Source organism: Phocoena sinus, chromosome 9 (assembly GCF_008692025.1).
Source record: "Phocoena sinus isolate mPhoSin1 chromosome 9, mPhoSin1.pri, whole genome shotgun sequence".
Lineage (NCBI taxonomy): Eukaryota > Metazoa > Chordata > Mammalia > Artiodactyla > Phocoenidae > Phocoena > Phocoena sinus.
The window spans coordinates 47197621-47212197 of NC_045771.1; the positions used below are offsets into that span (position 1 = coordinate 47197621).

General features: G+C 41.9%; 1 protein-coding gene across 1 annotated transcript in view; it reads right to left on the bottom strand.

Annotated features, from left to right (window-relative positions):
• The window catches only part of CHN2 (chimerin 2), a 334206-nt gene that overhangs the window by 4539 nt on the left and 315090 nt on the right, over nucleotides 1–14577 (bottom strand). Inside the window, exons 10-12 of the mRNA XM_032644024.1 lie at nucleotides 10920–10997; nucleotides 8499–8636; nucleotides 6718–6823 (exon numbers count right to left, since the gene is read on the bottom strand). Of these exons, the coding sequence (XP_032499915.1) occupies nucleotides 6718–6823; nucleotides 8499–8636; nucleotides 10920–10997 (322 nt within the window). The remainder of the gene's footprint in view (nucleotides 1–6717; nucleotides 6824–8498; nucleotides 8637–10919; nucleotides 10998–14577) is intronic.

Consider the following 14577-nt stretch of genomic DNA (forward strand, 5'->3'; position numbering starts at 1 on the left):
AATGGAAACCAAAAGAAAGCTGGAGTAGCAATTCTCATATCAGACAAAATAGACTTTAAAATAAAGACTATTACAAGAGACAATGAAGGACACTACATAATGATCAAGGGATCGGTCCAAGAAGAAGACACAACAATTGTAAATATTTATGCACCCAACATAGGAGCACCTCAATACATAAGGCAAATACTAACAGCCATAAAAGGGGAAATCGACAGTAACACATTCATAGTAGGGGACTTTAATACCCCACTTTCACCAATGGACAGATCATCCAAAATGAAAATAAATAAGGAAACACAAGCTTTAAATGATACATTAAACAAGATGGACTTAATTGATATTTACAGGACATTCCATCCAGAAACAACAGAATACACATTTTTCTCAAGTGCTCATGGAACATTCTCCAGGATAGATCATATCTTGGGTCACACATCGAGCCTTGGTAAATTTAAGAAATTCAAAATTGTATCAAGTATCTTTTCCAACCACAACGCTATGAGACTAGATACAAATTACAGGAAAAGATCTGTAAAAAATACAAACACATGGAGGCTAAACAATACACTACTTAATAACGAAGTGATCACTGAAGAAATCAAAGAGAAAATCAAAAAATACCTAGAAACAAATGACAATGGAGACACGATGACCCAAAACCTATGGGATGCAGCAAAAGCAGTTCTAAGAGGGAAGTTTATAGCAATACAATCTTACCTTAAGAAACAGGAAACATATCGAATAAACAACGTAACCTTGCACCTAAAGCAATTAGAGAAAGAAGAACAAAAAACCCCCAAAGTTGGCAAAAGGAAAGAAATCATAAAGATCAGATCAGAAATGAAAAGGAATGAAGGAAACAATAGCAAAGATCAATAAAACTAAAAGCTGATTCTTTGAGAAGATAAACAAAATTGATAAACCATTAGCCAGACTCATCAAGAAAAAAAGGGAGAAGACTCAAATCAATAGAATTAGAAATGAAAAAGGAGAAGTAACAACTGACACTGCAGAAATACAAAAGATCATGAGAGATTACTACAAGCAACTCTATGCCAATAAAAAGGACAGCCTGGAAGAAATGGACAAATTCTTAGAAATGCACAACCTGCCAAGACTGAATCAGGAAGAAATAGAAAATATGAACAGACCAATCACAAGCACTGAAATTGAAACTGTGATTAAAAATCTTCCAACAAACAAAAGCCAGGACCAGATGGCTTCACAGGCGAATTCTATCAAACATTTAGAGAAGAGCTAACACCTATCCTTCTCAAACTCTTGCAAAATATAGCAGAGGGAGCAACACTCCCAAACTCATTCTACGAGGCCACCGTCACCTTGATACCAAAACCAGACAAGGATGTCACAAAGAAAGGAAACTACAGGCCAATATCACTGATGAACATAGATGCAAAAATCCTCAACAAAATACTAGCAAACAGAATCCAACAGCACATTAAACGGATCATACACCATGATCAAGTGGGGTTTATTCCAGGAATGCAAGGATTCTTCAATATACACAAATCAATCAACGTGATACACCATATTAACAAACTGAAGGAGAAAAACCATATGGTCATCTCAATAGATGTAGAGAAAGCTTTCGACAAAATTCAACACCCATTTATGATAAAAACCCTGCAGAAAGTAGGCATAGAGGGAACTTTCCTCAACATAATAAAGGCCATATATGACAAACCCACAGCCAACATCGTCCTCAATGGTGAAAAACTGAAAGCATTTCCACTAAGATCAGTGGACATCACTAAGATCACAAATTGCCCACTCTCACCACTCTTATTCAGTGTAGTTTTGGAAGTTTTAGCCACAGCAATCAGAGAAGAAAAAGAAATAAAAGGAATCCAAATCGGAAAAGAAGAAGTAAAGCTGTCACTGTTAGCAGATGACATGATACTATACATAGAGAATCCTAAAGAGGCTACCAGAAAACTACTAGAGCTAATCAATGAATTTGGTAAAGTAGCAGGATACAAAATTAATGCACAGAAATCTCTGGCATTCCTATACACTAATGATGAAAAATCTGAAAGTGAAATCAAGAAAACACTCCCATTTACCATTGCAACAAAAAGAATAAAATATCTAGGAATAAACCTACCTATGGAGACAAAAGACCTGTATGCAGAAAATTATAAGACACTGATGAAAGAAATTAAAGATGACACAAATAGATGGAGAGATATACCATGTTCTTGGATTGGAAGAATCAACATTGTGAAAATGACTACTACCCAAAGCAATCTACAGATTCAATGCAATCCCTATCAAACTACCACTGGCATTTTTCACAGAGCTAGAACAAAAAATTTCACAATTTGTATGGAAACACAAAAGACCCCGAATAGCCAAAGCAATCTTCAGAACGAAAAATGGAGCTGGAGGAATCAGGCTCCCTGACTTCAGACTATACTACAAAGATACAGTAATCAAGACAGTATGGTACTGGCACAAAAACAGAAATATGGATCAATGGAACAGGACAGAAAGCCCAGAGATAAACCCATGCACATATGGTCACCTTCTCTTTGATAAAGGAGGCAGGACTGTACAGTGGAGAAAGGACAGCCTCTTCAATAAGTGGTGCTGGGAAAACTGGACAGGTAAATGTAAAAGTATGAGATTAGATCACTCCCTAACACCATACACAAAAATAAGCTCAAAATGGAATAAAGACCTAAATGTAAGGCCAGAAACTATGAAACTCTTAGAGGAAAACACAGGAAGAACACTCTTTGACATAAATCACAGCAAGATCCTTTTTGACCCACCTCCTAGAGAAATGGAAAAAAAAACAAAAATAAACAAACGGGACCTAATGAAACTTCAAAGCTTTTGCACAGCAAAGGAAACCATAAAAAAGACCAAAAGGCAACCCTCATAATGGGAGAAAATATTTGCAAATGAAGCAACCGACAAAGGACTAACCTCCAAGATTTACAAGCAGCTCATGCAGCTCCATAACAAAAAAACAAACAACCCAATCCAGAAATGGGCAGAAGACCTAAATAGACATTTCTCCAAAGAAGATATACAGACTGCCAACGAATACATGAAAGAATGCTCAACGTCATTAATCGTTAGAGAAATGCAAATCAAAACTACAATGAGATATCACATCACAGCAGTCAGAATGCCCATCATCAAAAAATCTAGAAACAATAAATGCTGGAGAGGGCTTGGAGAAAAGGTAACACTCTTGCACTGCTGGTGGGAATGTGAATTGGTACAGCCACTGTGGAGAACAGTATGGAGGTTCCTTATAAAACTACAAGTAGAACTACCATATGACCCAGCAGCCCCACTACTGGGCATATACCCTGAGAAAACCATAATTCAAAAAGAGTCATGTACCAAAATGTTCATTGCAGCTCTATTTACAATAGCCCGGAGATGGAAACAACCCAAGTGTCAATTATCGGATGAATGGATAAAGAAGATGTGGCACATATATACAATGGAATATTACTCAGCCATAAAAAGACACGAAATTGAGCTATTTGTAATGAGGTGGATGGACCTAGAGTCTGTCATATAGAGTGAAGTAAATCAGAAAGAGAAAGACAAATACCGTATGCTAACACATATATATGGAATTTAAGAAAAAGAAAAAAGTGTCATGAAGAACCTAGGGGTAAGACAGGAATAAAGACACAGACCTGGGACTTCCCTGGTGGCGTGGTGGCTGGGAGTCTGCCTACCAATGCAGGGGACACGGGTTCAAGCCCTGGCCTGGGAAGATCCCACATGCCCTGGCAACGAACAGTGGCTTCTGCTCTCCACAGCTAGAGAAAGCCCGCATGCAGCAGGGAAGGCCCAACACAGCCATAAATAAATAAAAAAAAAAAAAAAAAAAAAAAAAAAGACACAGACCTAGTAGAGAATGGACTTAAGGATATAGGGAGGGGGAAGGGTAAGTTGTGACAAAGTGAGATAGTGGCATGGACATATATACACTACCAAATGTAAAATAGATAGCTAGTGGGAAGCAGCCGCATAGCACAGGGAGATCAGCTCAGTGCTTTGTGACCACCTAGAGGGGTGGGATAGGGAGGGTGGGAGGGAGGGAGACGCAAGAGGGAAGAGATATGGGAACATAATGTATATGTATAACTGATTCACTTTGTTATAGAGCAGAAACTAACACACCATTGTAAAGCAATTATACTCCAATAAAGATGTTAAAAAAAGCTACAATAAATATTATTTAAAAAAAAATCATCATTTAAACATCCATGCTCAAGAACTGCAAAGCCTTTAAAAGATGAAGTTCAAACTCCAAAGTTGGCTTAATACCTTCTAAGTAGAATAAAACTATGATCTCTCTGATATTTTGGTTTAAGGGTTTAGGTTTTAGGATGTTTCTAACAGATCTAAAAGGGATTACATTCTCCAAAGAAGAGCAAAATAGGATTAACATATGTTTAGGTTTTGCACAGAAAGCCATCCCTTTGTGTTTATTCTCTTGAAGCTAATTAAGACTAGCCATTTAGTATTATTTTAGGAAGGGTAATTCAGTTTGCATTACCTTCACCTTGCAAAGTTAAGAGGGAGGTAAGAAAGAAGTCATACTTCATTTTCAACGTGCTCATATGTCCCCACTACATCAGGCACCACACCTGACCAATCAAGATGGCTAGCAAACCCACCATAGTAAAAATACTAAATAATTGGCATTTAAGATTCAACTGGCACGTCAGCATTTCTCCTGATAATGATACTTTGCCTTCCAAAGTGTTAACAGTTGGGCACTGAAAGAAATAACTTAGAGCTATTTAAAAGCCACGCTGTCATACAAGTCTTTTTTTAATCCCAAAATTACTTGTACTCTTAAATTCAATAAGTTAATCAGGGACTTCCCTGGTGGTGCAGTGGTTAAGAATCCACCTGCCAATGCAGGGATCATGGGTTCAATCCCTGGTCCGGGAAGATCCCACATGCCACGGAGCAACTAAGCCCGTGCACCACAACTACTGAGCCTGAGCTCTAGAGCCCACGAGTCACAACTACTGAGCCCACGTGCCACAACTACTGAAGCCCACACGCCTACACCCTGTGCTCCGCAACAAGAGAAGCCACTGCAATGAGAAGCCCGCAGACCGCCATGAAGAGTGGCCCCCGTTCTCCGCAACTGGAGAAAGCCCACGTGCAGCAACAAAGACCCAATGCAGCCAAAAATAAATAAATTTAAAAAAATAAATTAGTCAAAATGGGACTCTTCTAAGCTACATGTTACACCCCTGATCACGTTGAATATGAGCAAGAGTTTATATGTTTTAAAGGTAGAAGTGTTAAAACCTCAATACCTTAGTGTTTCTACAGTGTTCTCCACTTGCTTCCTTTCACTTACTGAATGGATCTGTAAGTTGGTATAGACAATTTTTTTTTTTAAATCTAAGAATGGGCTGTTGCCATGTAACTTCCAGAAACACAGAGGAAGGCACACAGAAGCACCCTGATCCTTCCAACGTCTCAAAGACCAACTGATTGACCTCACTATACAAGTACAGTGAAGGAAAGAGATCGATGGTTTAGGTAAGAGTCTGGAACCAGAGACTTAGTATCCTGTGAACACCCATCTCCATCTGTCTCGCGTGCTCTCACACAGATAACCCGGTGTGCAGCCCTCTGTGGCAGGCACCCTCTGAGATGGTTCCCAGTGATCCCTGCCTCCTGGAATTCATACCCTTGTAACCCCTTCCCCTAGAGCACGGGCTAGACCTAGTGACTTGCTTCTAGCACATAGGGTATAGCAAAAGCAACTGGATATCAATTCTGAGATTAGGTTACAGAAAGACTATCTCTCATCTTGGGTGCTCGCGCTTGTTTGCTGTAAGGGCGGCCAGCTGCCATTTGGGTGAGCTGCCTATGGGGAGACCCGTAGGACAGGGAACTGAGGGTGGCCTCCAGAGAACAGTCAGCAAGAGAGGCCTGCAGTCTAATAGCCACTGAAGAACTGAATCCTGCCAAACACCATGTGACTGACCTTGGAAGTGGATGCTCCCCGACTCAAGCCTCAGAGGAGGTTGTAGCCTGGCTGTCAGTTTGACTGCAACCTCATCAGAAACCTTGAACCAGAGGCACCCAGCGAAGCCACCTGGATTCCTGATCACAGAGACTGCGCGATAACAAATGGTTATTGTTTTAAGCCACTAAGTTTGGCGGCAATTTGTCCCTCAGTGATAGATAATTAACATGTCAAGTAAAACAAGAGATCAGAGTGGGAATGTGCTTGTCCAGAACGAAGGCAGCCTCAGGAATCTGGGACTCTCGTAAGCAGGAGGACGAACAGAACACAGAGCACAAGGCTGGTGTGGGAGGAAGATGCAGAGGCGGAGGCAGTGCAGGCAAATGGTTAAGACACAGTAAGGGCCATGGCTCAGACCGGGTTTCAGTCCTGGCTTTACTGCATCTCTTTGCGTCACTTATTGAACCTCCCCAGGTTTCAGCAATATCATCTAACAGTACCCCCCTCATAGAGATAACACATCTAAAGTGCACGGAGCCCCTGCCACAGAGTGAGTGGCTGGCAGTTATGAATGGGGCTGGACTGGAGAAGGCGGCCTAATTCACTCTGAAGGGCGGTCGGTCTGTTCAGCGGGTTGGGGAGGCTGTGAACTTTTCCTGATGCGTTAACTGCCCAGGGCAGGGAGGGACTGCAGAAGCAGCGCCGAGGAGGTGTGAACTTACTTCTTTAGGTGGATCATCAGGTACCGGAGGGTCTCATAGTGGGCAGGAGGAAGCAGCATCAGCACTTCGTGGACCGCTTCCAGCCTCTCATCCGCACTGGAGATTTCTGTGAAGATCACACGTAATGAATATTCGTGCAGTGTTGAAACATTAAAGTTTTCAGGGAAGTAACAAGAAGTTTGGTTTGTTCAGGTTGCAGAAAAAGGGGCAGTCTACTAACGTTTCACTTAAAGTAATCAATGTGTTCTGTGTCTTGCCGTATTCCAGAAAAGGGTTTGAGGCTGGGAACCACGTGAGTGTTGAACGTCCACTGGCCGTGTGGCAGGAGGCTGCCTACGGTCCTTGCCCTCCAGAAACCTGCAGCCCTGTAGATGCTTGCTGGTGGCACATGCACCGACTGTGTTTTGCCCATCTTCTGAACACTGGATTTGCTAGAAAACTCACTATCCCCAGCTTTAGTTTAAATTGGACCACACTTGGGAGTGTTCTCTTGAAGTTGTCTACCAGCTCCTTCCGTGGCAGCCTTCCATGACGGAATACACTCTACAATGCAAGGGCACTGACAGGTGAGCCAGCCAACTCAGTCTGCACTGATGGCACTTTTCACCAGAATGTTGGCACGGTTAAGCCCAGTGTGCCGTCCAGGTTAGGAAGTAGATAGTAGGTATATTAACAATGGGAGGAAGCATGCATGCTTCTGCCTTTTAGGACTCGGATAGGTATTGGCAGCCACTCAAAGAAAGCTCCCCTGGTCACTCCTCCTGGGGCAGAGGGCACCCTGCTGCCAGAACCTTCTCCCCCAAGACCACCAGGACCCAGGAAAGAATGCTCTCACCAGGGAGTAGGGCCACAGCTCATCTGGAAAGTACACCTTGCACTAATCCCAGCCTGACCACATCTCTCCCCATCAGGCATCTTGTTATTATATTTAGCAACACATATCTTTAAAGGTTATATATTTTTTTAATAAAAAGTTCCTTGAGGTGTGCTTGACTTCTACGTCATTCATTCTAGCACCTAAATCTCCCCTTCCTCACTGTGCTCCTGGACAAAGTGTAGTGCAATTCCCCCCACACCCCGACACACATATACACACTATGGTTCTCTCTCCTGACGGTGGTGACCCAAGTGCCAAACCCTGAATGAGCAGCTATGGACTGATGGAAGTCCAATGCTGACGTGCCATCCCTGGACCTGTGAGCTCGGCTCTCCAAGCCTAGCTTTCCTCCTCTGTACAACGGGATTAGAGTACGTGATTCATCAGGTAGATGGGAAGATTAAACAAGAAGATATTGGTGAGAGTTCCTAGTACAGTAGGTGACACAGTATATTCTGGGCCTATTACTAATTTTGAACAGCATCAATGTGCAAAACTTGGGGTATGACTTTAATTGATTAGCAATGGGATTCTGCCTAATAGATGAAAGTAGTTAATCTATACAGTCCTCATTGAAGAACATCTGATTGTTTGCTGCAGAAACATTCTGCTTTCAACATATAAGAGTAAGCCTGACTGTGCTGGTTCCCAGCATAGGAGAAACGATGGGGAGAGACAGAACTGCCTGGCACCTAGCTTCAGCCGAGTAGAGCTGGCTTAGTACTGGGTCAACTCAGCTGGTGAAGTATGCCTGGTTTTCTTTTAACTGTACCACTGTGCTCTCGCTTGGCAAAGCAAATCCTCATGCAATAATTTAATCAGGTCTGAGTTTTAATTTTCTTGAAGTCAAAAGCATTGCACTTAAAACTTTGGTGCCATTAAAAAATTAGTTCTCCATACTTACTTGCTGCTTCTATAAATCTGGAATAGGTATCATAGGTGATGACAGGAATGGGTAAGTCTCTGAAATACAGTTTAAGGGCTCCAGTGATGATGTTTATGTCTGGATAGATGTTGGCAGATATATCGGCCTTTTCACCATCTGAAAAACAATCAATGATCCAATTCCTAATTAGGACCTTATTTCACCAAGTTAAAGCATGCCCAGAAAGAAAAAAAAGATCCAACAATGAATGCTCCTTTACAAGTTTCAGCTGACTACTTTGGCTTCTAATAACACTGAGATGCAGGAAGTAACAAAAGAAGTTTGGTGAGAGGGATTTTGGGTCCTAGGGTAAGTGCAGCCAAAAAAGTAGTGAAATAGACTTAAAATAGTTCTTTGGGTCCCAGCCCCTAGTAATTTGCTAAATAGAAATCTAGCACAGTAATTTATATTCTAGACACAAAGGTTCATAATAGAATAACAATCTAATTTGAAGTAAAAAAAATCAAGAATCTCTTATTTAGTATTCTTTGGACTTGGATTTGAAGATCACATACAGAAAATAATGGTTGAATATCTTCAGTTTCTAATATCTCTTTCAGGCTTACTGAAGTTTCTTTTCACTTGATTATTTCTCCCCTAGTCCCCAGGACTTTAATCTGGGAAACTTTAACCTTCCCTCATGTATAGGTAATGTTATATTTCTTACTGTTTTTACAATCATTCTGAAGACATTTTTTGACTTTCTGTTTTACCATTAGTAAATACCAGTCCAATTTAATTGTTGCAGTCTGTAAAACTTTTTGGATAGAAACATGTTTCAATCATATAGGGATTATTAGCATTTTCCTTTATACAGAGAATTGAAAGAACAAATGCCTCAGCAAATTTGGTTCTGAGGATTAAAAAAGCTCCTAATGTACAGAAAACAATAAGAGTGTAGCAGATAATGCCATCTGATCCCCTTATTTATGTACTTGACAAATATTTGAGAGTCTACCATGTGCCAGGCACTATTAAGCCCTAGTGCATCAAAGAAGAAAAGACATACGGTTGGTCCCTCAGTATCCAAGGGGGATTGGTTCCAGGAACTTCCCACTGTGTGGACACCATAATCCAAGGATGCTCAAGTCTCTGATGTAAAATGGCTTCGTATGTGCATATAACCTATGCATATCCTCCAGTATACTTTAAATCATCTCTAGATTACTTACAATACCTAATACAATGTAAATGCTACATAAAGACTTGCCAGCATGTGGCAAGTTCAAGTTCTGCTTTTTGGAACTTTCTGGAATTCAAAAAAATATTTTGGATCCATGATTGGTTGAATCTACGGATATGGAACCTGCAGATACAGAAGGCCAACCGTACTCCCTTCAAATATAACTCTAGTTAGACTGGGAATCAGGCCTGCAACTCAACAATTACAAGGAAATAAGAAGACTGCTGTGCTGGAGACATGTGGAAACAAGGGGGCGGGCAGAGGAAAAGGAAATGGAATTCTTAGGTCAGCTTGGGGAGGTTGGGGAGGAGCCGTGACAAAGGAAAGACTTGAGCTGACACCTGATGAATAGGTAAGTGCTTGCCAGGCAGAGATGTGAACACATCCTGGATGGACAGAGCAACGTGAGCCCAGGTGCTTGTTCATGAAAAGAGGTAGGGTGTATTTCAGTATTGCTGGGGTACAGAGTATACAGACAGGAGGAACTGGCTATGAGCCTGGACAGATAGGGCAGCTAGATCATCAGAGACCTTGTCTACTACTCTACAGAGTGCAGGTCCTAGCTAGCGGGCTAGACGTTCCATCTCTGATTGGCTGTACCAGAAGTATTTGGACCATTCAACAGATATACAGATTCTTGGGCTCACTCAGCTTCCTGAATGAGTCCCCGGGGGGGGCCTGGTGATCTGTATTTTTAGTAAGTTCCCAAGTTGGCTCATGGTATCTGACCTAAGAAAGAATATGGCCTAGAGGACGTATGGCACAGTCACAAAGAACAAAAGGAGTTACCTCCTAAACTTCCCCGACTTCAGTGCCAGGGGTACCCCCATCCCTATGCTCTCTTCTTTGGCGCTCTGGGAGAAGAAATTAAAGGGATCTGAGACGGAGGATGCAGAAGGTACCCTGGTGCCATGTGAACTGACCATAAATGTTGGGCAACCAAGTCAAGAACCTTAATGGCACCAAATGCTGTCTGATCATTTTCAAGTAGTATTTTAAACTCACTTCTCCATATGGTCAACTGTCCACGACTTTTAAAAAAACACTTTCCCCAGAGAAGCAGAGAATTATGATATTTGTGAACCGTTACTCCTTGGCTTCCTAAGGAATAGCTCTCAGTAGCTCTAAAAACCCATTTCCATTATGAGTAAAATCTGGTTCCAAAAGAGAGGATGCTAAGGATAAATCATTTGGCACTCAAGAACGTGCAAGCCTACCTCTGTCAAATGCCATTTTGACATCTTCGATGTGTTCAGTAAACCCGGACACTCTATAAAGCCCTTCTGACTTTAATCCTGTTAAAAAAAAAGGGACAGACAGATTTTAACTTTAGCTTCCTAAAACATCTAAAAGAGAATCTGATTTCCTATCTACACTGCGTGCTATCAGGAAATGAGCAAATATAGTCAGTGCTCTTATATATTACATACTGTCACGTCAGAACTTGAACTTGTCCATCTCGGTTTCTGTGCAAGTCTGTCTTCATTTGCTTGCGTGGCAGTGGAGACCTCAGCAATCTGGTATTCCTCCTGCCTGGCTTTGCAAAGTGAACCCATGGTCAAGATTCTCATCAACCGTGGTCTGCTGCTTCCTTTGTTCATCTGACAGCTGGATGTGATTTCACTGCGGCAAACTGCTTTCCTCGCAGCAGCATCTCAATCCATATGCCATACTGCATGTAGCGTGTACTAGGTACCCAATACAAGTATGCATGTGTGTGGTACATATTATCCTGACTTTACTGGAACTATCCAGATTTTATAGCCTTATATGTTTCATCATAAACGTGACAATATGTTAAATGTTTAACTACATATGATTGATTTAAGTGGTATACCTTCAAATAAATGATCATACAAACGGATGCAGGAAAACAAAATTCTGTTGAATGATTCTGGAAACTTGATCGCTGTATATTTAGTCTAAGAAAAAAGATGTGGGTTCTGCTCCTAGATCTCATTGATTTGTTAAGGTATTTCCAAAGTATCAGAAGGGACAGAGGACAAGATTTCAGACCTTTTATGTCAAAAACTAGCTGCTATCAAACTATAGCTACAGCAATAATAAATAAGCAAATAAATAGCTTCTACTGCTGCTGCTCTGTCAAACTCCTGATAACTGACATGCATTTCTGTTTTTCACATGTACTATCTGCCATATGTAAGGGCTGACATCGGGTCTGCATCAGAGACAACAAATGCATGGCATACATACTACCCCTCCTCTCTCCTGTGACCAGAGGAGACATTCTTAATTGACCTCAGCTTTTTCTCCTACTGAGCCCCGCTCAGTTTCAGAATTCGTCTCAGGACAGTTGTCTAGGATGCCACTACCGATCAAATGAATTGGCCCATAGATGAGGCCCGATGTCATCCTGTTCTAGTTGGTGGTGCATGTAAGCATGCTCCAGTCCAGTTGTAACCTGCACGGCAACAGCGGCAAGGACACAGCGGCACAGGGGAGCACGGTGCAGTGGACACTAACACTGCCTTTTGATAGAATAGGCCATGGAGAAGGTCTTACTGAGGAGCTATCTTTAAAGGACATCAGGAAGGACAGGCTGGAGTTTGCCAGAGTTAGCAGAGGCTGCCAGCTCCCCGTCCAATACTAGTTCTCCACTTCCTCTGTTGTGATAAAAACCCTTGGTTTTTAGAACAACATCCATCGCAGGGGCCGTTAACTCCTGGCCAGTGTGAAGAGAGCAGAAGTGATGTGTATAGTGCCTGGGTCATGGACTTGAAGAGAAAGGGTATGCCCTTTTGCTGTTGGCTGGAATGCAGATGAGACGGTGATAACCATCTGGGACCATGCAGGTGAGGGCAGCACTCAAGGATGACAGAGCAACAGCTTGCAGGGCCTGGGTGCCTGTTCCTGGGCAGCTGCCGGAGAGAGAGATTTCTAGCTTTTTGAAGACACTATTATTTGGAGTCTCTGTGACAGCATTGAAAGCTATGGGTTAAGTACATTGGGTAGACACACAGATTTGGAGGTGGAGTTAGGGGAGTTCCAAGAAAAAACCAAAAGAAACAACACAGTTGAGTCCTATTATGTTGGGCCCTGTACTAGGTCACTTATATGGATTAACTCATTTTAACCCTCGTAACTACCTTAGGAGGTACAACTGATTCTGTTACTTTAAAGATGAGAAAATAGATATTCAAATGGAGTAAGTAACTTGCCCAAGGTCATACTATAACTAATATGAGAAGGGGTTGGGAATCTAACTTCAAGTTCATGATCTTTTCACTCTGCCATATCATGCAGAAACAAGTGGCGGTAGAAGCATCTGGAGAACAACGAGAAGTTTGCTATGGGTGGAAGACAGGGTAAGATGTTGGCAGTGGTGGCACTGAAGCTGGGAATGGCAGCACCACGTGAATTTCTTCCAGCCCATCCTCTGGTTCTGCTCACATGCACAGGCCCCTAATGCCTGTAGCTCCAGTCCCTTTGCTGTGACTTCCGTATAAATTCCTCACTTGTGCTGTTCTAGCTCTTGTACTAGACTTGCTTAGTGCTGTGCTCCCCGTGGACACATTAGACACCTGATGTGGTAGTAACTTTGCCCAAATTATTAGTAGTCTCTGATGACGATCCCTATGGGATGATCCCAGCTTCTTCAGAGAAGCGTAAGTCCTGATTGCCGGCTCTGGAGAGGCTGATGATCTGACCCTTTGGGGTCGCGGAGTCCTCTAAACAGCAGGACCCAGGGCTGCTCTTCCCAGCCACTCGTCCAGAGTCAGGGCACCCCCCTCAACTCGTACTCAGCTCAGCCCCTGCATCAACAGCTTCACCAGATTCCAAAGCGCCCATTCAACTCTGACAGACACGGCAGTCAAAAGGCAGGAGGCATTTCTTACAATTTGAGATGAAATGAGCAAGTCTTAAGGGAACAGAATAGCTATCGTTTTCATCCTGTATGGAAGAGGGAATAATTTCCTATCTCTAAAAGCTTTGGGATAACAAGTTACAATACCCTCCTTTGCTTTGTTTTGGAAAGAATGGGATGGTTGGCGAATGCATACATACCTGTAGAGTATATTAAGCCAATTTGGACACAATGATGGATACCAACTATAGCAGGGTAAATACATGGCAACAATGGTAAAAGCCTTTCCAATCATCCAAATTACATCCAACAATCCAGTTCTCCCTAACCAGGCTCTATCCACCATATCACTGAACATTTTGATAGTGATAAGTGGCCGAAGCATAAAGGAATAAAGGAAATAAAGGAAAGATGACTCAAGCATAACAAAAAGAATCTCTTCTTTGAAATGTTTCTCTCTTCCTTGCCTTCTCCATTTTCAGTGAACAGATCTTTTCAATTTTTTAACTCTCCTCTTTGAAATAAACAGAACCAATACCAGGAGTGAATTTCTATATGGTAGAAAATATATGTGTTGACCCAAAATTTCTTTACTTATTTAATAGAAGCACTTTCAAAGACTCGATTCAAACCTCACCTCTGCCATAAACCCTTTCTGAACTCTCCTCAGATAAGATTAAAATGTTTTCCTCTGTGACTCCGTGGTTTTGTTTTTAATAGTGTTTTGAGTATATGTACTCACAGCATTTATTTATTTGCCCCCAACCCCCGATTCTGCACATTATGCTATGAATTTCCTGAAGGTGTGACTTTTACATCCCCAGTGTGTAGCCCGTGATAAATGCTTAGCAAGTGTGTGTTAAGTGCATACATGCATGATTTATGTATGACACAGAAATGGATGTCATTGGTTGGATTTGGCACGTGTGCACGCATGCATGGGCCCGGGCAGACCATTTCCCCAAGATCAGTACTGGAGAGTCAATTGAACAATTATAAGGAAGTCTCCTTGACAACAGTAAAAATAAAATCACTATAAGAAGCAGGTG